General features: G+C 43.6%; 1 protein-coding gene across 4 annotated transcripts in view; it reads left to right on the top strand.

Moving 5' to 3' along the window:
• NRF1 (nuclear respiratory factor 1) overlaps positions 1-22302 on the top strand; it is a 121088-nt gene extending 98786 nt beyond the window's left edge. For 2 of the 4 annotated variants that reach the window (XM_081531302.1, XM_081531301.1), the window contains 2 exons: positions 19571-19612; positions 21893-22302. In XM_081531302.1, coding sequence (XP_081387428.1) covers positions 19571-19612; positions 21893-22056 — 206 coding nt within the window. In that variant the 3' untranslated portion in view covers positions 22057-22302. The remainder of the gene's footprint in view (positions 1-19570; positions 19613-21892) is intronic. The other 2 variants (XM_081531304.1, XM_081531303.1) reach the window with 1 other exon arrangement.
• Positions 22303-24953: the final 2651 nt, after the last annotated feature.

Raw genomic sequence — 24953 nt, forward strand, 5'->3', positions numbered from 1 at the left:
CTCTCATTTTAAATAGTTATAAATGAGTCCTTTGTCTTTTATGATGGTGTTTCATGATTTGGTTCAATTAAAAGATTTTCACAGATACCTTTCTCTTCAAAATGTGTAAGGCTGGGAAAGGGCTCTGGTTGAATTCTTTGCTTGCCTTCTTCTTTTCTTTCTTTTTAACACAGTTATCCCTTGCTTTCCCCCCACAGCACACCTTAAGAGGTTGTACGATTTTAAATTGCCCCTTGGTTTCCTTTCTCTGTACCATCCTCTGTACCCTAGAACCCCCTTTGCTAATAATGGACTTCAGGACCACTTCAGATCTTTTATCTTCCTCCCTGTTTCAACAACAACAAAATGACAAAAATCTAGATAGGGGAAAAAACAAAACAAATAACTAAAGTTCATGGTTAATCAATAATGGTAATGGGAATCATCTGCTTCAACTATTGTCCGTCAAGCTTCTTACCAGAGTTGCTGAGAAAGGATCAGTGTCTTCTAGAATGGTTGGCACTTTTCTAATAATATCACAGGAAAAAGGGGAGCATAGCATTTTCTTTGGGGACATTGTTTTGGTCCTGATTATAAAGCTCATCTATGATCCCACTACATAGAATGGTTTTGAGGGTTTGTTTTTGGTTTTGTTGAGTTTTTAAAATATAGCCTCCCCCACCCCATTCATAAAAATTTTTAATCTAATTAGGATCATGTTGTACTGTTTCATAACTTGTTTTGAAATATCTTAACCACTTTCATCTGGCTAAATGTTTTTTGAAAAGATCACTTTAATACTTGCTAATATATCATCATATTATCCATCATAATAATCAGTCCCCTATTGTTGATAATTTAGGTTATTAATAATTTTTTACAACGCAAATAACAGTGTTCATCTTGGTACAAAATCTTGCCCACACCTATGAATCTTTGCTCTCTACATAGCTTATCTTTCCTAATACTTCCAACAGAACTGTTTAGAACCTGCTTAGTTACCCCTCACCAACATTAGATATTAGCATAATTTACTTTGTGTGTATGTACCTATTTGGTACGCAGTAAGTTGAATTTTATTTAATTTGCATTTTTTAATATAGTGGAAGATATTTTTACTTTTTTCTCCATGTTTTTATCTACATACATATATTTTGGTATTTGTCTGTTTGTGTTCCTCACCTATTTTTCTACTGAGGTATTTAATATATAGAGAGTTTCTCCAAATCAGTAGGAGAAAGATATAATCCCTTTATCATGTGTGTTGCAAGCTTTTCCCAGCTTATTTTTATTTCACTTCTGTTACTTTCACTTTTATTGTTTATCTTTCACCCAAATCGGATCAATATCTAATTACATGCCAGTTCTATGGATTCAATTTTTATTTTAAATACTATAAAATATCTTGAATTTATTTTAGTATGTGGCATTACATAGGAATGTGAATCTTAGCTCCCTGACCAGGGAGTAAACCTGGGCCCAGCATTGAATGCTCAGAGTCCTAACCACTGGACCACCAGGGAATTCCTGGGTGGATGCTATTTAGAATGAGGGGACCTTGTTTAGGGAGACGTAGGTCAGAAGGAAGTAAACGCAGGTGAAGAGTTGTTTCCTCAGAATCCTCTGCCCAAGCCCTCCTGCTGCCCTTCAGTATGTGCCCGGGCTGTTTCAGTCTCCCCACCTGTCTCCAGGGAAACAGAGACCAAGGTGGTATGATTGGGGAATGTGGGAAAGAGCTTGCGGGGGGGTGTACATTTCTGCCTGGAGCACATTAACTGGCCCACTGCTTCCCCTCCTGCTCACTGCAGCCTTCCCTTTGGCTCTGCCTCCAGCCCTTGATTTCATTCCCCAAAGTGTTTGTAAAGTACATCTTCTCTACTGTCCAGCACCCAGAGACTGTCCACTGCCCATGCTGTCCTGCCTGAGACAGCTGCCTTCCCCATGCCCTACATGAAGAGAAGTGGGCTGGAGGGCTGGTCTTCTGAACACTGAAGCTGGTTGTTACAGGGCATTTACATTACACGCAGAGAAGGAGCAGCCCTTCTCATTTCTCTTCAGTACCACACACCCCTCTTTGTTCTGGCCTGGCCCTGGCAACAGCCTTGCTACTGTTGACTCTTGCCCCAGATTCATCAACATAAAGTTTCCTACAACCTGAAGACCCCGCTCAGTCTTGCTGCACTGTAAACAAATGTACATTCTACTATCCATTCCAACTGCCATATCCCACTAAATCAGTTTTCACATTCTTTCAGAAAAAAGCCTTGATCTTCCTTTCACATTGACCATGTCATCACTTTTTCACCTCCTTGTTTTTCTTTAGCCTTTTTAAAAACTTTTAAAAATAGCATGTCTTTTCCCAGTTGAATTTAATATCAACCATGATCTCTGGAATGCTTTTTTTTTTTAATTGGCATTTTTAGCAAGGGGGATAAAAGAGTAGATGGATGAGGACAGTAACATAGAGTTCAGATAAGGGAGCAGGACTTTTGAGTGGGGTCCTCGCATGAGAGATTAGAATACTCATTCCTATCCAGCAAGGCCTCCCAAGTGAGACAGGATGGCTGAAAGGTCCATCCTGTACTTACTATAAAGAGATAAGCCCAGCTGGACCTGCAGCAGGCAACGTGTGTGTATTAACTTTCTGTAGAAACCTGCTTTATGTGTATTATACAGACCTTAGGACATCCTTAACTCGGATCTGTGGATCACGAAAAATTCTGCACAAAAGTTTTATATTTATCTGGGATCTGCAGCTTTGATCAGACGTGCAAGTAGATCAGAGAGAGCTCCCATTTCCCCACCCTTCCTGAGATGAAGAACCTCTACCATAGAAAGTGTGGCTAGGGTCATGTAGGGTGTGGCACGGAGAATAAAAGGAAGGGCAGGGGAGGTGGGAGGACCTTCAGGCCTAGATGGGTCCTCTAAAAGCTATACCGCTGCCAGGCTCTGTGCTCTTTAAGCCTTAGCTGTATAGTTAGGATGACGATACTTCCATGCTCATGAGGTAGTCGTGCGCATTAAACAAAGAGATTCCTGTGAAGTACTTAGCATAGTGATTGGCACATAGATACATCGTTCATAAATGTGAAATTATTATTAGCTGCCAGCATCAGTTTCTTCTCAAGCATCCCCCCAAATACATTAAGTGGTACAGAGCGCACAGTACTGTTCAGTAGACCCAGCTTTCCTGTCTGTAGGACAGGTCCCAATGCTTACCTTACACAGTTGAAGGATTTATGCTCCAGAGTTGAATACTGTAAAAATGGGAATAGATGGGAGTGTTTTCTATAACCTTGACCAAAGGAAATTGAAGGTGACATTGTTTAATGGCTCCTGCAATCGGTTATATCACCTTCCTTGGTCCAGGGCTGCTGTTCTCTTCCAACAGCATTTCAGCTTCCATCACAAAGAGTGACTTTTTTTTTTCACTTTTTTTGTATTACCACCACCACCATCATCCATTATTATTTGCGACGTGTCCTTTTGTTCCAGCTCATCTTTAAGAATAAGAGATAAAGTGCCAGTGCTCATCTCGATAAACTATAAAATACATCTCACCTTCTCCCTTTTCCTATGGTCCTCGTTCTCTGGACCCATTAATATACGGACTTGTTCCCAGAAGAGTCAGTGAAGATGTAAATATTAATTAACTTAGGAAATATGCCAATGTTGCAGCCTCCAAAAGATGCAGATATGCTATTCTTGTGTGCACTAAATCACTATTTGCCTCAGTATTTTAAAGTTTAAATAAGTAAATTGTATTCAGTAAAGTTTTACTGTAAATGTACATATTCAGTCACCATAAAGCGTGATAATAGCTTTAAAAGAACTGTTGTTACTTTGACACTGTGAGACTGTCTGTACCTTTAATGCAAAGGTGGGGAGTTCAGTGCCTCTTATGGAAGCAGCAAGCCCCTGAGCCCCAAGGTTGTGTGTGTGAGGTGAGAGCCCCAGGCTGCAAGCCCCCTGAGAGCAGGAGCTGTGGGTTTTCAGGCCACCGTCCTGTAAAGTAAATGGCCCTCTTTTCCACTGACAGACCTGAGGGGAAGCTAAGATGTTAGGATGGTATCAGTCAGACCAAGCCAAGGCATTGCCTGTTCTGTGAGAAAAAGTATAGGAAGATTCATCTATCATACAGCTGTTTTCCCCTTCAGAATCACAAGTGTTTCTTTAAATGGAGGTGGAGTGGGATGTACTCAGAGACCCGGGACGATCATTTCTTAGGACAGATAAGAAGAGCTTCGAGCTGTGGCTCAGAAAGAACAGTGAGGCTGAGCTCATGAACTGGGGCTCCCTGGGAAGCTGGTGCCACACCGGGGAACTGTGGCAGCCAGGGCAGAGCTCAGAGTGGGACACTGCGCAGTGTCCTCCAAGGGCCGCCCTGAGAAACACACTGTTTGCAGAGAGGGGCTTCCCCATTTAAGTCAGCTAACTTTTCTCCTAAGATGATTCATCTTCATTCTGGGGAACATGTTGGTAGATGTCATACTGGGAGAATAACTATTTCAGTTTCACTCCTTATTTACCTTATTTGCCTTTTGACAGTGTGCATTAAACATTATTATTTAGGGCCTTCATCTTTTTCTTTTCTTCCTACATTCTTTCCTTTTCTTTTTTTTTAATCAATGCTCCTACTACTAGCCCTACCACTGCCACCACCTTGCAGTTGACTAAGTAAGTACTCTGCATTGACCTACCTTCACCCAGGAAGGTGGGTAGAACAGACCTTATAGCTTGTTTTGTAGAGGCAGCTACTCTAGGACTTGCCCAGGGTCACTCAGCTGCTAAATGGTGAAACCAAACCCAGATCTCCAGGGTTCTTTGTACTGCCTCTGTGTGCTTCTTTTCCCCCACTTCACTCCATCTTGCCAATCCACTCAACCAAGAAAGTAAAGACGTATAAAACAGATGAAAATCATCATCTTTACTGTATCAGATCCAACTGTTACTTGGTGTGGCTCACTGTTTTTCAGGCTTGTTTTGAGGAATGGTCATAGCCATGTGTTGCTCACTTGAGAAGTCAGTGTCATGATGAGTCTTAACAGAAGCAAACAAGTAAATGGCATCAAAACCCAAGATGTAAAGTTATATCCTGGGAATTCCCTGGCAATCCAGTGGTTAGGACTCGACCTGTCACTGCCAGTGCCCAGACTCAGTCCCTGGTCAGGGAACTAAGATCCTGCAAGCTGCATGGTGCAGCCAAAAATTTTAAAAAATAAAACAAAGGTGTGCCCCGTATGGTAGCTACTAGCTATATGTGGCTGTTTGAATTTAAATGGAAGTTGAATAAAATTAAAAATTCAGTTATTCAGTCACACTAGCCACAAAGTGTTCAGTTAGCCATATGTGACCTGAGGTACTAATTTTTTTAATTTAATTTTAATTTATTCACATTCAAGTTTAAATAGCCACATGCAGCTGGTGACTACCAATGGACACAGACACGGGACAGTCCCACCACTGCTGAAAGCTCTGTTACACAGCGCTGCTCTAAAGACCACGGCAAAAGTACTGTGGTCTCCTGGCAGGTTGTGCCACTCTGCACAGGGGAGGGCAACAGAAATGCGTCATGAGCCTTCCTTCCCAGTGACCTTCTCAGCTCAGAGACAGCAAAGCTCTGCTAAAAACAAAAAAACCTGCCACGTGACTCCAGTAATCCGCAGCCAGTAAACAGCTGGGCAGAGGGTTGCAAGAAGAGCTGGCCTATTTTTGTGCACTGCAGAGTCCTGAGCAGGAAAATCTGAGACAGGAAGCAGTGGCGACACCTAGACTCACTTCCTCGTCCCTTTATTCACAACCAAGGCCACTTGCCCATTTCCACTTGGATGCTCCACAAGTACAAATTCCTCTTCTCAGCTGCAGCCATCTTCAGCTCAGGTATGCTAATGGATTTATCATGACCCCCAAAAGGATGAAATATCCAGAGCCTGGTGGGTTACAGTCTGAAAGAAGCCATTACCATTGGGTGAATTCCAGATTTGACAATGAAACATGGCTGCTTCTGAGAAATGGGAACATGGAGATGTGTAATGGCGCTCTTGATTCTAGAATCCAAAGAGGGTCACAGTTCTCTGTCTCATGTATGTTACTCATCCAGCCCTTTCGTAGCATAGAGATTTGTCCTTCTTCCCCACCCACTTCATTATGATCTCCTGAGGTCCAAAATGCCTTCCAGAATAGCTCTCAGAGAGAAATAGCAGTTTTTTTGACACCCCGATCTCCAACTTCCCCATCCCCCAGGATATACATTGATGACACTAATTTGGGGGGCATTGTGAGCATACAGTAACTGTTTACTACTACTGCTATTACTGTTGTTGAACACTCACATTGAATGGGAAGGGATTTAGTCTTCAGAGGGTTCACTCATAACACCTCTGGGATGCATTCTTAGGATCTGGTACAGTGAGCTGGAAGAAGGAAGTGAATCTCACACTGAGAATCCTTGCTTCAGAAAGCCTCTGGCACTAATAGACACAGAATGTGTCCCTGAGGCCTGCTGGGGTGGACGAAACTGAGACCCGGTTCTCCAAAAGTACCAAGTCTTTTCTGTCACTCATCAGACATTGCTTATACAGCTCAAGGAGTTTTTAGTTTTGGTGTTCTTTGGCACCTTTGTCTCCTGCAAAGATGCTGACCTGTGGATACATTCCAAAGGAGCAGAACTGCCTCTTGAAAGTGTCACTGTGGGGAATTCCCTGCTGGTTCAGTGGTTAGGACTCAGTGCTCTCATTGCCGAGGGCCTAGATTCAATCCCTGGTCAGGGAACTAAAATCCCACAAGCCACATGGCACAACCAAAGAAAAAGAAAGTATCATTGTGATATTTAGAGTCCTCTTTCTCCTTGCAGAGTCTGCAAGTTCAAAGGAGATGTGTCATCTCCCCTACACTGTCATAAACTGGGGTGGCCTCAGGCATTCATCGTTTTACACCAGGAATTGCTACTAATTGAGGCCCTTCAGAGAAAAATAGGGCCTTTACAATGAAGTGACCCCTGTACATTGGTCTCGATTCTTAGTACTCATTTGAGCCATGGCCAGGTCCTTCAGATGCTTTGAGGTGTTTTCCATATTGAAAGCTGAATGTCTCGAGTTGGCTCCTTGGGACCCCAGAGGGAATTAGCACACGTGTGAAGCCAGGTTGGTCTGTGTCGGGTATTCTCAGCTTGGGGAAACTTGACAAGTTAGGGACGTTCTGGGCAGAGGACTCTCAGGTCAGGGCTTCAGGGCAGAGATTGCCAAGAAGGTACCTGCCAACCTGCCACCTGGCAGACAGACACCTCTGACCACGGCATCCTCTCCATCTCCAGTGTGCTCAAGGCCAAGTTACATGTTTCGTTATCTCATTCTCCTTCCCTTTAGGTCCCCAGATCTTTCTGAGTCTTTGTATTCGAAAGACAGATTCTGGTCTTAGATGATTCCAGCTCCTTGTAACCAAGACAGAATCTTGGTGCCTGTCATTGCAGGTAATATTCTGTAAAGGGATTTTTTTTTTTTTTTGGATACCAAATCTAGAGCCATAATTGGACAAGTTTAATTGGAATCATTACTATTCAATATGTGGATGAAAAAGCAGTTTTAATTAAACATGTAAAAGGGGGATTAATCACTGTTCACACAAGAACCAGATTATCATAACAGGAGAAATTCTTACAGAGTAAAGTTTTTAAGGTTCTTGGTTAAGGGGACTTTCCTCTTTTTATTTACGCTTGCATTAGGATTTTGAAGGAATGTCAGCAGCACACTGTTATTAACTCTGATAGCCTGCACATCACAGCCACTGTGGTTTGGGGGCCCTTCTGGCTCTCAGATTACCTGTGTAAATACAGAGATTCACTTCTCAGCTCTACCATTTGCTTAATAAAGGGCGAATGTGCAGACCCTAGCAGCAGCAGCAGCACCAGCCTAGCAGAGCAGTAATCTGAACAGGATAAACATGCTTCCTCTTTGTGTGATGCTCTTTCCCCATCCTCCTGCCAAGAGCAGGATATCAAATGAAAGGAAGGTTGTGGTTGGAGTCAGTAAAGTGAATGTCTAAGTGGCACCTGCTTCATTCAGCAGATCTGCTTTCCCGGGGCCTCCCACTGTACATCTGCTCCTGACAAAGCCTCTTTTCTCCTCCCATTGGTCAGACTGAGAGCAAAGGCCCAGCAAGGAGACATATTGGTTTTGCTTTGTCAGCACGATTGCCTGTGACATTATAATTATACCAAATCTTCATTATTAGAAAGGCCCCAATTTAGAGATTTTCAGAGCCTAAATGGGCTTTTCGAAAGTAGAATTGATAGAAACATCTTTTCTGTTGTAAAGCTAGCAAATAGATCTGAGAATCATTGAAGGGGTCTCAGTATGGAAACTGAGACACTGCTCTGAGCGAGACTACAAAGACCTGCTATCAGATTGGCTCACTAAGGCGGCCAGCAGTTCTCTGACTGTGCCCAACCCAGCCTCCCCCTGCTGCTTGTAGGGCTGTAATGTATAGCTCTACTGTAGTACTCTCCAGTGCTGGCAAAGTTTCTCAGGGCACCCAGGAGGTAGGATATGTTAAAATAAGTTGATGGGGTCAGGCAGTAAAGAAAAAGCTGTGATGTAAATAAGGGAAATGCCAGGAAAATATATTTTAGGTGAATGCAGAGCATCTAATTTCAGATTGAGTTTCCATCTAAACAAAAGCAACTCTTACCATGTTCTGCAGTGTGTATGCAGTTGAAGCATGCTTAAGGTGTGGAGTTGGCTCACTGGAAGCTCTGGGAAGGTTTTAGAGCCTTGCTCTAGCCCTTTATAAACTGAAATTAATTAAAATCAAATAAAATTAAAGACTCAGTTCCTCAGTTACACTAGCCACGTTTCAGGTGCTCTGTAGCCACCTTACTGCCAGTGCATAGGTACACTGTGCTCACCTTCACAGTGAGTTCTCATGGACAGGACTATTTTTAGAGATTGGTCTGAACCTCCTGAAATGTCTCGACTGCTTAAGTGAGCCTTAGACTTATGGAAAAAACCTGAACGAACTTTTTTGGCCACCCCAATATTTCAGCCTTGCGGAAAGGAGAAAAGGAAACTTGCCTGATTATTTTTGGATCAGCTTCCAGCAGTGTTTCTTGACTATGATCTTTGTCTTTTCACCTTAAAATTATTTTTCCTCTAAGAATCTTGTGTCCTTTTCCCCAGCCCCTCCAACGTCTCACAAAACAGTAATAATAATGATAGTAAAAATGAATTGCAACTATGAGAAAAGGCTTTAATGTTAGGAATGTCCACTTAGAGCTGACCTGCTCCCTGGCCTTCCCTTCCTTCAGCTTTCACAGCCCCACTGTCTACCTGAAGAGTTCTTTTCTCATTAAACAGAGCTTCTCATTGACAAGAGGGCATGTGAACACTCGCAGGCCAAGAGTGTGTATATGGATTGTTCATTTTGTGTACAACATGGGGCGTGGACAATATTCCTGGGGGTTGAGCACTGAGTTGGTGGCATCTTCCATTTTCAGCAAGTCTGGGGAGCAAGGGCAGACCTTTAAGCTTGTTTCTTCCATTTGTCCATCTCTAGTAGCTACTACATGGTGGCTTTGACTCCTGGGAGAAAACCTTTATGAAATAACGATGTGTATGTATGTTAGTCACTCAGTCGTGTCTGACTCTTTGCAACCCCATGGACTGTAGCCCACTAGGCTCCTCTGTCCATGGAATTCTCCAGGCAAGAGTACTGGAGTGGGTTGCTATTCCCTTCTCCAGGGGATCTTCCCAACCCAGGGATCGAACCCAGTATTGTGAGCAGATTCTTCACCGTCTGAGCCACCCATACTACCTCAAATTTAGACAATATCTCTTTTCTCAAGAACTTAAATCATTTAAATATAATGTTACTTATCCTCATAGCAGCCCTATGAAACAGAAATGGCCCTGTTGGTTTTATAAATGTAAATATAGTTGCCATACACAGAATATCTGTCGTGCAGATCACTCATGACACATTTTAAATCCTTGGACGGTTTCTCTAAGCAAGCCAGGGTAAAGCCTGAACCATCTCCTCCACCCCCTGCCCAGCTGCTGCATACTTAAGAAATACAAATTAATTTTCATGTTAGCTTAAAGAAGACATGATTAGAAAATAAGTCTGTGGCAAGAAAAACACATCATAAAATCAGAGTTTAGCGGGGCAGTGTGGAGGAAATGACCCATCCTCCCTTTGGTTCAACTAAGAGGTGACTATAAAGATCTACCTTTATATAATGGGCATCATTAGCACTCAGTGTGCTGGCACCTTTCCCAAAGGATTTGTAAATCCCACAGGTAGATGTCAGAGACACCTCTGTACCCCTGGCACAGGTGTGCATGGGAAGCAGACTTCCTGCTGCTCCCCTTTCTGGTGGCCCTTCTTGCCCGGTGCTTTTGAAAAGTTCTGTGTCATTGTCAGGCCTCTGTATGGCAAATTGCCCATTGCGAATGGGTGCTGAACAGAAGGCCACAGGAGCTTCATCTTTGTGGAAAGAAGGAAGTGGCTGTAGGGTAGACTAAGAGGCTACCTTTCCAGGCACTGCAGCCTGCCTGGGTGGTGGAATTCCTTTATTCTACAGTCCTCATCACCTGGTCACCTAATGGTTTTGAGCCACCAGGGAAGCCCAAAAACACGAATGGGTAGCTTATCTCTTCTCCAGGGGATCTTCCTAACCCAGAAATTGAACTGGGGTCTCCTGCATTACAGGCAGATTCTTTACTAGCTGAACTATCAGGGAAGCCCCAATGGTTTTAGTAACCATTAATGATTTTGTGTAGATCCATTATTTCACTAAAAGTTTCAAGCTAGTGATTTCTCTAGTGTTATCATTCCTCTGCCTTTATTAGCTGGAATTCTTTTATAAAGAACTTGTCCCCATTAACAGTTTGGTTATGCTAACTACAGTCCAGATAGGAAAGATGGAATAATACTCGATTTAAATGAAGTTTATAAGATAGATTTTTTTCTTTGTGACCATCTGACCCCTTAACTGTTTATTTCCACCTCTAATTTGCTGTCTTCAGGTGTCTGACTATGTCTAAAGCAAATTTTGCTGAGGCGCTCAGTCATGTCTGACTCTGTGACCCCATGGACTATAGCCCACCAGGCTCCTCTGTTCAGGAATTCTCCAGGCAGGAATACTGAAGTGGGTAGCCATTCCCTTCTCCAGGGGATCTTCCTGACCCAGGGATCAAGCTTGGGTCTCCTGCATTGCAAGTGGATTCTTTACCATCTGAGCCATCAGGGAAACCCCCAAATGATGCCCAAAAGATTGGGCTAATAAGTGAGGCATTGAAAAATCAAGAGAGCACCTTTGGCAGATTTTTTGCCTCAGTCTGTCCCTGTTCAGATGGAGGAGGCAAGGGCTGGGTGGTGGGCACAGGGGGTAGGAGTCCTTACACTACTCTCTCTCCTTTTGTGCCTATTTGAAATTTTCTATAATAAAAATTTTGAAAATAATAACAGAAAAATAAATAAATCTCCTTTCTTAACTCTAGGTAACTCCTGATTGGCCCATTTCTTCACCCGACTATTCCAAACTCTTAAAGAGCTTGGTAACTTTCTCCTGAGGTTTCTGTCAGATGGGCTCTATTTAATATTTAAAAATATCAACTCTTTACATATTGTTCACACCTTGTCTACTGCACAGACTTTGGAGATTTGGGGTGTTTCCCTTATCCCCTTCCAGTGATCTCTGGAACTTTACTAGATAGCTCCTGCCCTTCTCCGTACATCTCTGATCACACATCCTCCTGAGCACCTACATGTCCCGCAAGCTTTAAACACTTTTCTCTCTTGCCATTTTTGGTTTAAAGCCCTCTTGGTCAGAACAGCATGGATTGGAGTCAGCTTGTTCAGTCTTACATTGGGGTTTCAGTCTCCAGGATGTAGCCCATGGTGATTCTGAACACTAAAGGGCAAAACCCTGATTTCGTTCATGTTCCTGGGGACTCTAGTAATTTCAAGAGGGAATGGTAAAATTGTATCTCCCAATTATGTTTTGAAATACCTTTTTTAAAAAAAGAAATACATTCACTAATGAAGTAAAAGTGAATTCACTCTTAACATTTGGCTTGTGGGATGCAGGCAAGATGATTTTCTTGTGGTCTGCAAAATCAAGGCTAAGGACATAGTGAAATTGTCCTACACAGAAAAAGCCACTGCTGTGGAAGTTATTGCAGAAAGTGGTTTTTCCAAGAGCAGGTTGAGATTGTCTAGTCAGAGGAGAGAAAATCTTGGGTGCTGCGAAGTGCCTATTACACCAGGGTACCTCTGAGTCTGCTATTGGCTTCATGAGAATATTCAGTACTTGCCAGATGTAATACATATTTTAATCCATAAATCCCTCAAATGCCCTCAAAAGCCATGGACTTTAAAAACACGGAAAAGGAAGATTAAATGTCCCAGAAGCAGCTAATATAGCAGAAACAGAACCACTGAGAGAGAAATGCTTTTTCTATTTCTCCCTTGTCTTACTATTATGAGGGCTACCTGGCTCTCCTTTTCATTTGATATCATTGTTCTTTTCATGACCTTCATTTTCTTGCCCTCATCGGTCCTCTTTCCATGTGGTCCTTGTTTGTGTTTCTCAGCCTCTTTATCTGCCTGCCACCTGCCTACTAGCTTCTTTACCTGGTTTTCCATCATGTTCTCCCATCTCTATGCCAGGACACACCATGCCTATTTTTCTTCATATAATAGTGGCTTTCCTTAGATGTCAGGCACTGATGTAACTTCTTTCCAGGCCTGAAGATAAGATTTTTTAAAGGACTTCCCTCCTGCCTGTCATCCCTAAAAACACTTATAGATATTTTTGATGGCTCTTTAAAAACTGCAGAAGGGACTTTGGTAATAACAATAGATGGTTTCACTTTCTTATTTATTCCTCTCCTTTCCAGTCACAGTCACAGGTTCCCCATTTAAGCTAGCATTTTCCTAATACATACAGTTCACTTTCTTATGCATAAACCACAGAAAGCATTACATTGCAAATTTTTCCTTTCAGCTTTAAGAATTATTGCTCTTTTACCAACTGTTATGTTTACTTGATAATTTATTTGTTTAGCTACTTTTCTCTCACAACCATCAATATTTTTCTCCCAAACTAAAAGATATTTCCATGACCAACTAGGAAGGCCTTTGGGCTGAAAGGTTCAGTTACAGCAAACAACAATTCCCAAAGGTTTCCCAGATTGTGAGAGCAAATGAAAGGCCCATTCTTCCTCAGGCTGTCTGTCCCGCTCTGTCTTGGCGTGGCATGGAGTGGGGGGAGGGCAGTCTGTGGTTCTGGGTGACCCTGACTAGGCCTGCAACCCTGAGCTCCGCTGGGCTCCAGCGTATGCTGTTAGTTTTGGGGTTTAGAAGTTTATCAGCATGGTGACATCATGTCATACTGTCCCTGATCATATAGTTAACATTCTTAATATTGATTAGTGGTTTAGCCTAGGTTGTGTCTTTACTGCTATACCGAATCAGCAGCTATTTCATACATGTCATCGTGCAGTTCCAGTGCCTGTGCTGACCATCGCTGCATTCAGAAAGGAAGCAGCCCGCCAGTCCATCTGCCCTGATTTCATGGCTTTTATCTCTAATCTTTACATCTTTGAAGGCCTTTGGCAAGTGATGTGCTTCCTGGCAGGAGCAAATAGCAGCTGAAAGGAGATCTGCGCTGTCTCTGCTTTCCTTTCTGCTTCCTGAGAGCTTTAGTCTAACATCTGTGACCCCAGCCAGACTTCATCAGACCTCTCATTCCAAGTCATCTGGGAAAGCAGCTGACATTTAGTGTTCACCTACTATGTGCCAGGCACTCTGCCAGACTCTATCCACATCAGCACACCTAGTTCTCAACAAGCCTGAGAATATCAGTAATAACCATTTTATGTAGGAGGAAAGTGAGACTTCATAAACCTGTAAGTGGCAGAGCCAGGATTCTTTCTGACTGGGAAGCTAATGGAAGTAAAAGCACCTGTTCTACCTTCACATCAAATGCAGCTGAACTGCTATACAGCATTCAGCTGCTGCCTTAAGAATGTTGTGCGGAGAATGGTACTCATTCCAAAGCAGAGTAAAAGGCTTCGGGCCACAGAGACCAAAGCTAAGGGGAGTGTAACCAAGTTTCTGAAAATCATGAAGGACATGATCAATTGTCATATTGAGGTATTAACGTCTACTCTGTTCAAGTTGCTCACTGTTCAAGAACATCGTCCTGCCAAGATCTAAGTAAGCAGTGTTTGTATAGAGAAAAACAGTAACTATTTGGGAACAGGTTAGCACAGATCTGGTGCCAAATGAGTGGTAAAGCAATAAAACCCCCGGAAGGAGAGAACCTGATGGGCTGTTCCATCTGGAGGAACCCTTGAAAGATGGGGGAAGAACAGGACGTAGGTTGGCAGGGGTAATTCTAGGCAGAGAGGCCTGCCTGAGTAAATACATGTGGTGGCTAGGGTGTACTGAGGAGACAGGTACAGTTGTGATGAAGGCATAAGGTAGAGTATTTGTGGGAAAGGCTGATATAATCCCTCATCTATTAGCTATGTGGACTTTATTTTTCCCTTAGTAGGGAGCCACCAAAAAGGCAGGGGTAGTTGGAGTAGCTGTTGTCAAACAATATCTCAAGATTTAGCTAACTGTGATGTATAGACTTATTCATCAGATCTCAAAACGCTAAGAGAAGTTAGTCTTGGGATAAATAAATGAATTCCCGTCAGTAAATAAATTCCAGTTATATGCATACGTGTGTGTGAGAGAAAGAGATTCATCACGTGGTAGGTAGGTGATGGAACTCATTACTTCAGAAGAGGTCAGGAATAGAGTAGATCAGCTCATGAATGATGAATCCAGAGTGTGCAGGGCAGTGACCCTAACCTTCAAAGTTACTCTCGCTGGCGCCCATGGTCTACCACAAAGCCTCCCCTGGTGACACGTTCAGAGCCTGGTGTCAGTGCCACTGCAGAACCCGTTTTGCAGAAAACAAGGAAAAGCAAATATCTGAATTTTCAGAATGTGTGTCCGCATGTCCATCATGTGGAAGTTTTGGAAGATCCCTCTGGCTTCTGTGTGGGGAGCAGAGAGTGCACTGGAGCCAGGGCTGACGCAGGGCGATCTGGAGGGAAGCTAACATGTAGTCCAGGTGAGAAAGGATAGGAGTTCACCCAGGGGAGCAGCAGCCGATGTGGCTGTGTTCTGGGTTTATGTTTGAAAGGAGAGAATTTGCTGATGAATTGCATGAGAAATCAGAGATGGCCTGATTTCCAAGTTTTGGGCCTGAACAACTAAAAGAATGTAATTGCCATTTGTTAAGATGGGAGGAGCGTGTTTGACCATTTGGGCTCAAGATTGATACCCAACTGGTAGAAAAATAGAGCAGGGTCAGGTCTCCTCTTTCTGTTCTGGGGCCAGCAGTTCCTCCAGGATTTGGCGGCTGACTGCTATTGGCCAAGGAAATTCTTGCACTGGGACCTGAAGTTCCCAAGTCTCTTTTGGCCTCTTTTCCCGTTTTTGCCAATTCTGTAAACCTTACCAAGAAGCCTGAGAGGAGAGGTAGCAGTGAGCCCAAAAGGGACTGTCCTCTCCCTTCCAGGTGCCTGCGCCTGGCTGTAGTGATCAGTGGTAAAGGTTTGCCGGTGCTTGCAGAGACTCCCAGCTGCCTTGCCTCACCACAGGCTAAGTCATTCAGTCTTCCTCAGTCCATGTTTTGTTCTGTTTAAATAAACTTTTTATCTGTATGCTTTGGAAATTAAAAGGTGGGATTCGATTTTCTAAACTGAAGAACTCTACGGTTTCTTACAGCTTTGAAAGATGAGGTACTAGAGATTGGGGTACTAAAAGCTCCAGGTTTTTATAAGTGTGTGCTTTTATGGTAAGTCCATGGTTCTGCCAAAAGAACTTGCCTATCATTTGTGAAAGGAAAGAATACCTGCCCTGCCTGCTGCTCCAGAGTCTCAGCAGGAAGCTAGTGCTGTGCAGTGGGGGTGAGAAGACTTTGAAAAGCACTGTACCCATGGTGGATTCATGTCAATGTATGGCAAAACTAATACAATATTGTAAAGTTTAAAAATAGATAAATAACTAATTTAATAAAATTAAAAAAAAAAAAAAAAGCACTGTACAAATGCCAGGAGAGCTTTCTTACTAGGGTTGTGCAGGGTCTCTGTGAAAAACGCAAAGGAGAACTTCAAGTCCCTAATGTAGAATGGGAAAGGCTTCCTGTTGCTTAATCAATCGAAATGACCCAGAATACAAGCGAGATTAACATACGCCTTCTAGATTAGGGCTAATCAGGAGCAGGCTGAGCAGATGCAGGGACAATCCTGGCCTGATTACTGTACCTCAGCATTTAATCATCTCTCTTCCAAGGGCAGCCGGCCGATTTAGTGCACGCTGGGTTTCCAAGCCTCTAGCTCCCTCCCCCTTTCCCTTGCCATGGACATAAAGGCTGCTAGGTCAGAGACACTGAGACGATTTAATCTAATCTCATGTCAAAATGGCTGTGTGTGTGAGAGATTCTAAAATCCTCACAATGGGATGGTAATGCACTTATTTAAGGTAGAGGTAGACTGAAACTGTGCATAGAGAATAATGGGCTTGGATTTCAAGGCATTCGAGGTTATGAAATACCCTGTATATGGGATTTCTCCAAGAAGCTTTTTAGATACGAAGTCGCTGTCACTAGTCATTCACTCTCGAGACAGCTTTGTGTGGGAATCGTCTTATCACCCAGTTGTAAAGGCCAAATTTACTCCTTCCCAAACTGTGAAGTACAGAAAATGAAATCTTTTAAAATGGTTTTATTTGGATGAGTTTTGAATGTAGTCATTTCTGTATTGCTTTTTCTGGACTGAGAGCTCCCATTCTGAAACTTCCTAATCACCTGAAGGCTCACCCATGTCAATCATTCTGTCCCAGGGTTGGGGGGGAGGTAGACACCTGTGCAATCTCAGAAGGCAGGTTTCATTCAACTGTGTAGAAAACATTTATTGAGCACCTGCTCATTGCTTGGGACTCAAATATGGAGATTTCATCTCTCCCTTAAGGAATTTACAGTTTCCTTGGAGATAAGTAACCAGTGATAAAGTATATGACTGTCGCCTCCTCCATGGAGACCAGTGCAAAGTTCTGTGGGCCCTTGGGACAAGAGGAGCTCAGACAGGAGCAGAGACTGCAGCTGACAGCTGAAGGAAGAATAGGAGCCCATTCAAGGAACAAGCCAAGGATAGTCATTCCAGGCAGAAGTCAGAATGTGTGCACACCATGGAGGCAGGTGTGGAAAGAGCCTCAATCAAGTCATTGACCTGCCTAGAATGTACAGTGGGATTCACGTTATCACCAGGCTGAACTAACTGAGCAACAGGGGCTGAAATACCTGCAAAGGGATTTGGACTTTATATTCCACGGGCCGTTGGAAACCAGTGAAGAATTGTAAAAGAGGGGAACAAAATCAGTTTGTGTTCAAAAGATTATTCCAGTTATAGCAGTGTCAGCCAGTTTGAATTTCTGCATTTGAACTTTTTTCCATTTTATTTTAGGGCAAATCTTCCGTGATACTAAAAAGTGTTTCAACAATAGTGTGGGACATGGACCCACATCGTAGGTAACCCAAACACATCATAAACCAGTGTGAAAGAGATTTAATTCTAATAATTCTTCCAGTTTCTCTCCACCCCAGTACTGACCCAGGACAGTTGCTCGTAGTCAGGAAGAAGGTCGTGTTCAGTGTGTTTGTAAAGTTTGTAACTTGTTCTCCCAGCTTAGAGCTTTTGGAACTGAATCAATCTCAGAAGCAAGAACAGTGAAATAAGACTGATCTTTGCTTCTGGTTTTGGTTGCTGTTTGCTAACATGTGGGTTCTTTGGAGGTGTCCTGGTTTTGCCACAGGGCGTTTGGCAAAAAATGTTGCTTCATTAACTTTGTCTGTTTTGACCAGAAGAGAGGATGAAAGTGATGATGAAGATCTACTAGGATGATGGAAGGGGGTCTTGGTCTTCACATACTCACATATACTCAGGCCCATGCCTGTAGTCTAGATGCCAGGGACTAGGGCCCAGCCACACGTTGGTTAGGGCCTGCAATAAAATCCCTTGACCTGCTGCCCTGAGGCTGTGCTGATGCCAGTATTTGGCATACCTTGTACCTTCCTAAACATGAACCAGAGCCAGGCCTGACCTTGAAGGAACCCTCAATCTAGGGCTCAATCTAGGTAGACAGGGAAGGCCTATCTACATGCATTAACCGGATCCAGCCAGATTACATCTTACTGTCCAGTGCTTACTGAGAATCCCAAGGAGGCTGCTCTCAATATTGACTAGAGCTGGGGTAGGCTTCCAAGAGGAGGGTTTTAAAGGGGAAGGCGTGGGCAGTAAGGGAATTCCAGGTAGCAAACAGCTAGAGCAAAGGCCCAGAGAAAGGAAGGTTACCAATATGTTGGAGAACTGAGAATAGTCCAGGGTGATTCCCAAAGCACAGGGAGTGAGGGAAGTAAGGCTGGACAAATCACAAGAGTCCTGAATGCCAGGCCTAACATTTGAACTTTACTATAGGCTTTGGGAACCTTTTAACTAGCATCAGGGAATTTGAAACGTTTGAGCTTGGGGAATGATGTGTTACAGAAAGATAACTTGGGTGGCAGAAAGGAGTGAATGGAAAAAGGAATTGACTAGAGACATGTGAAAGTCATTTGCAAAGGTCTATATGAAAAATATTGAACCCAACAGCCTTCTGAAGCCGATGTATGGGCTGGCTCCCTCCTTCCCCTTTCAGGCCCCAGCATCTCAAGTGTGAGGACTGTGGGTCATGCCTTCCATTCTCATTAACACATACCAGGATAAGCCTGGAATCCCAAAAATGTCGACAAAACAGAACATTTAGCCTCATTTCAGGTTGCATCATTAAATGTTATGGTTTGGTGTTGTGTTTGTCACTCAGTCGTGTCCAACTTTTTGTGACCCCATGGAGTGTAGCCCTCCAGGTTCCTCTGTCCATGGGATTCTCCAGGCAAGAATACTGGAGTGGGTAGCCATTCCCTTCTCCAGGGGATCTTCCCAACCCAAGGATCAAACCCAGGTCTTCCTCAGTGTAGAAAGATTCTTTACCACCCGTATGAGCCACCAGGGAAGCATCAACAGATACTTATTTCCAAACTGTCAACAGTTACCCCTGGAAAACAATTAGATACAATTTAACATTGTAAAATAACATGTTATTTTATGTTTGAATTTTTTTTTGCATTAGGAAATATTCTGGTAAAACATCCCTTTTACAATTAATTTTTATTTTCATCAAAGTGATACACAGTTTTAAATGACAAAAAGAACTAAAAGGCCTTAAAAATATATATGTGTGTGTGTGGGGGGGTGTGTGTGTGTGTGTGTACTCCAGCGGCAACACTCCATGTTCTTTTTTCTGGTATGTATGTGTATTATTCTAAATAATAGTCATATTATTTCTTGAGTTGAGACATTATCACTATTTTCAATAACTCAGTTTCTATGTTTATATTGTTATAAACATAAAATTTTTATAAAGGTAAAACTTGTTCGCTGCCACGACGAGTGGGTATGGTTAATCCTTGCTTTTTTTTTTTCTTCTACTTTTTAAGGAGTAATCACCGGTTCTACCCAATTCTGGAAGACCCCTCGAGGTACTCTATCCCACGAGCTCATGCCACATCCCCTCTGTCCTCCCAGACATACTGCACAGCCCCCTTCCTGGGCCCTCATCCTGTCCCCAAGCTCCCTACAGTGGGTTCTCTGTCTCCTGGACCCCACAGCCACTTATTTCTTCAGTTTTCCTGTCTCATTTCTTTGGGGAACATCCTTCAGAGCTTCCAAAGAAAGTGTGCACGGGTAGCCGGCTGTTACAGCGCTTACAAGTCTGAGGAGGTGTTTATTCTATCCCCACACTTAATTGGCGTGGGTGTCATTTCATGGGCTGGAGAGAGAATTCTAGGCTGAAAGCATTTGCTCGCAGAGGTTTGAGGCCACTGCTCCATCATCATCTAGCCTCCAGGCTTGCTTTTGAGAAATCTAATATGGTTTCCAGTTCTTTGTATGTGACTTTTTTTTCCCCCTTTCTCCAATCTTGTGGGATCTCTGCTTTATCCTTAGTGTTCTGAAATTTTACGAAGCTGTGTCTTAGCATCTGAATCTTCTTTCTTCTGTTCTGCTGGGTATCTAATGGGCCTTTTCAATCTGAAACTCATGTTTTTCAGTTCTAGAGATTTACTTGCAATGTGTCTGATAATTTCCTACCTTCTGTTTCTTCTAGTCTCTAGAAATCTCTTTTATCAGGGATTGGATCTCTTAAGGTCTCCTACTTTCCATCTTTTAATCTCTTCTGCTCCCTGGAAGATATCCTTGACTTGACTCTCATCTTTCTGTGGAATGTATTTCATCTATTTGATTTCTTTAACAAATTGTCTCTCATTCCTTTTTAATAAAAGTATGTGTTTGTGTGATACAAATCTTTTCTGTCTCTGAAGATATGAGGGTTTGGGGCCATTTGTTTTTGTTTCTGCTCCCCATGTTGTCTGTTACCTCTGTGTTCCTTAAGAGCGAGACTGAAACACTGCTTGTTGGGCAGGGCAGAGCTGGGTGACCTGTAGGCCTCGGGGTGGTCAGTATTAGGACTGCAGGCCAGATTTTTCATTGTCTCCACACCCCCGACCCCTCACCTCCCCACCCACCAGATACCATCATAGATCTTCTCTGGGGCTTCTCCAGGTCAGTTTCTCAATACAGTGGATGAACTTCAGGTGTCTGGTCAACAAAGGCCTGGGTGTTGGGATTGATAGGACCTACTGATCCAGTCAGTTGAATACAAACTGTCAGCTAACTCCTATCTTTCACTTCTTCCTCTCATTCTACAGTAGCTGAGCCTCCATGCCCTGAGAACTCCAGGACACAGGACGTGCAGCTTCCCCTTCTTTAATGTCAGAACCACTTTATGTATGCTTTGCATCTCCCAGAAATACTGGGTTGGCCAAAAAGTTTGTGTTTTCCCTAAGATGTTATTTAAAAACCCGAATCAACTTTTTGGGCAATCCAATATATTGACATCTCTAATTCATATCTTTTTTTTTTCTCCTTCACTATAATTTTTGTTTTATGAGGAAGAAGAATTTTATGTATGTATTTATTCTGTCTTATTTAATTGGAAATTCTTTTTTTTTAATATGTCATATAAAATTGTCAGTTTTCCTTTCTTTGGAAGGACTGCCCTTTTCTGAAATTATTCACTTCCTCCTCTCTTTCTACTAAACACTTCTTTTTACTGTGAAATAATAGAGATATTAGGAGGTAGTTGGGATTTTTTTTTTTTTAAGTTGACCCCAGAATGTATTTAAAATTTCTACTGGTCTATGAAATCTAAAATCAGAAAACTAATGACCTAGGCTTTAGGGAAAAAAAGCTGACCTGGAGGAGAGGGACAATGGCCAGAAGGCAGGCTAAGTTTGAGGGAGAAGTTCTTTCAAGCTGAGAGAAACTTCAGCGTAGGCAGAGAGAGGGTTGAAGAAGTCAGTGTAGTGAATATCCAGGAACACGAACGGCAGCCTCTCCTAGAGAGGAGGGCAGTCAGAAGAGACAGGCTTGTTGGGAGGAGAATTCATCCCTGAGGGGTCTATGCGGGCCTCCTAAAGATGGAGAGAGGCAGGCAGGCGGGGTCATCTCTCGGCACGTTGGGGAGGCCCTGTTCTGAGGCATGTTTCTACAACTTCTCCACATTTCTCTTTCCTGATAGTCTGTTTTAAAGAATTAAAATGGGGTGGGGAAAGGGATGTATTTGTGCCTGGACAGTGGGTATGCAGTTACCTGCGGCTGCAGACAGTGGTACCCCGAGGGCTGGAGCTAATTGCCCTGTCCAGCCAGCATCTGGAAACCTATACCCAGTCCCCACTAATGGTCTCCCCCTGTCTCCCCAGGACTGGTCCAGATACCTGTGAGCATGTACCAGACTGTGGTAACCAGCCTCGCCCAGGGTAATGGGCCGGTGCAGGTGGCCATGGCCCCTGTGACCACCAGGATATCGGACAGCGCAGTCACCATGGACGGCCAGGCTGTGGAGGTGGTGACATTGGAACAGTGACATGCAGCCATACCATGGCATCATTTTCTAGTCTACTTCAAAATTTTTTACACGTTTGCAGAGGTGCAATCAAATGGAATTAAGTCTCTCGACTTTGGAAGAAAAGTTTTGTTAACCTTTTTTTTAAAAAGGAAGAAAGGCAGCGCATTTTGGAATTGCATTTTTTAAAAAGCACCACTCTTGATTTTCTGGGATTGGTGGAATAAGATACTGCGTTGTCAATTTCACGGTCCCGAAAAAGCCAAATTGTGGCAGGACTTCTTTCTGTGGAAACATGTGTATACTTCGGTGTGTGTATGTGTGAGTGTGAATATATGTATATGTGTACATATGGATATACACATTTACATATATATATAAAGTATATATATATATGTATATATATATATATATATATATATAAAAGAAACCCGCATGGAATTATCTGTATGAAATCAAGGTGAGCTGTGGAAAAATAATTCACCCAGTTTAGTGGGTGTAGGGTACGTGGCCAGACAGCCACCTGGTTTTGTTCATACCAGGGTCATGCGTTGAGCTACTGACAAACTCAGGCTGAGGTGACCATGCCCTTCACCAAAGCTGCCTCCCAGTGGCCACCCAGAACTCTCCCTGCTGGGCTCACCTGAGAACGGAGGTTCTGGATCGGGGTGAGGTCCAGAAACTGTGCTTGCAAGATCCAGGGGCCACGTGGTCTGGCAGCTGAAGACGCTCCTCGGGCTGGCCCAGATGCTGACCTTGCCACAGGCAAATGAAATGTCTTTAAAGCTCCCAGGCAGGGCCGAGAGGGTTTCCTTCAGCCTCCTATCTCCTCCCCTCCCCAGGAAACCTTCTTGATCTCACGACTATTAACCCGTCACTTTGGTTTTAAGGTCAGTCCTGAATTGGTCATGTATATGAACTGAAGGTGACAGAAGTATTAAGGGTTTGAGGAATGCGTGCGCGTTGCGTGTGCTTGTGGGTGTGTGCGTGGTGGAGAGAGAATGAGGAGGTGGGAGGAGTTGGAAGGGGAAAGGAAGGAGGGAGAGAAAAATCTTTTAAAGACTGGGGTGCACCGATGGGAGCAACTTTTTCCCTTCCTGTGACTTCCTGTAGCTTAACAGAGGAGACGAGAACTGACAGGGGCTCCTGGCGCGCGGAAGGCTGGCCACCGGACTGAGGGGCATTGGAGAGAAGAGGGCTGAGGGTGCTTCCTGCGCCCCTGGGTCAGGTCCAGTCTCAGAAGGGACCTTGCAGCTGTCCCAGGTGCATCGTGCTAGGCCCAGGCCCCACAGCTTCCTTCTCACGGCTGTTAATTGGTCTGGGTGTTCTTTGTAATGAAATTCTGTGATTTCTCAGTCACAAGCCCTGAATCTCCAGGGGTTAAATTCACCTGACTTTTTGACAGGCCAAATCTCTGCTCCTTGAGTACAGGGACGTCTCTTCCTCCCTCCTCCCGGGCCCCTCCCACCCCCATGTGTGACTGTGTATTTAATGTGTTGTTTTTTTTTTTTTTTAACGCGACATTAAAAAGATTCTTCATGTCTTGCTCAGCCTTTGAGAAAAGTTTCAGATTCTTGTATTTGCTTGTTTTATATAAAACTATCCAGTGTTCTTTGTATGTTTTTTTTTTTCTGTACGTAATGGGGGGAGGGGAGGGAAATTACATAAAACAGTCCTAGTTCTACAATTTGTTATTTTTTTAATTATTATTTTTATCATCATTGTAAAACTGTCCAGGGGCTTTAAAGTCCGTGTTCCTTTGTGGTGAAATACCCTTCTGATAGTTTGAGAAATTGCCAAGAAGAAGAAGAGAAGCAGATCCCCAGTAGCAGAGCATGGATTCTGTGTCGTTTTCCATTCTGTCTATTATTGCCTCATTCAATAAATAGTTAACAATGTGGCAACAGGAAGTGGAACTGTTCATCTGTGTAGGAGCACTTAGCCTCTTACGAGCTCTCTTTTGGGGTGGCCTGTTCTGCTTTGTAAAAGGAATAGGTGCTTCTACTCAAGCTCAGTGATCTTTGAACCGTGTTCCTTGGCGTTGTGGAGCCCTGTAAGGGGAGTGTGAGAGTGGAAGGGGGTGGTTCCTGCCTGTCTTCCGTCACCAGAGCAGCTCTGTTGAATCAGTTTTACAAAATGCTGTCCAGGGGGGTTACGTCTAGTTTGAAAAATCCTAAAGATGGTTTGAAAACCTCTTCTCTGGAGTTCCTTTTTTAGGGGTTAATTGAATTCCACGTTGAAATCAGGGTGGGTGGTGATACTTGTCCATCTGTATCCTCCCCACATGAGTGTTGTTCAGTATTGCAGTGGATTTTCCTTCTTGAAGCGGGGGCCCCATGCCTTTGTTCCCTTAAGACCTCCCTCCTTGGCTTCTCTCACAGCTCACTACTTTAATGTGGCAGCTGTCATTCTTCTACCCGTACCTCCTGCCACACCCCCAGTTTCGGGCCCTTACTAAGCCTCCCAGTGGTTTTGCATTCCCACTCTTGTGCCCGCTGCTTTCTTCAGCTCAAAATGATGCTCTCCTTGCCACCTCCATCACCCCTTCCTTTCCTTTTGTTGTTGGGTATTTGGGTCTGTTTCCTGGTGATAATGATTACAATAGTTGAATGCGGGGAGGCCAGAGATGTTTTCCCTGCTGACTGAGAGTGGCTCGATAAAGCCAGTGCCACCCTCCTTCCTTCTTCTTACCCAAATGGCACATCATCATCTATTGTCACCAGAGAGGGTGAGCCAGAGAAAGGATTGGTGGCAGCCAGATCAAGCAGACATCATTGCCATTGGGCACCCCTGCAACAGCTGGTTGTCTAGAGTACCTCTCTGGGGATGGTGTCTCTCCATAGGCACAGTAATTCTGTTTGCCTGGCAAGACGCAGATGCTGCCTGTTCAACAAGCGTGTGTTGAAACTCTCTTTGGT

The sequence above is a fragment of the Giraffa tippelskirchi genome, chromosome 10, assembly GCF_054371585.1.
Source record: "Giraffa tippelskirchi isolate mGirTip1 chromosome 10, T2T-mGirTip1v1.2.pri, whole genome shotgun sequence".
NCBI lineage: Eukaryota > Metazoa > Chordata > Mammalia > Artiodactyla > Giraffidae > Giraffa > Giraffa tippelskirchi.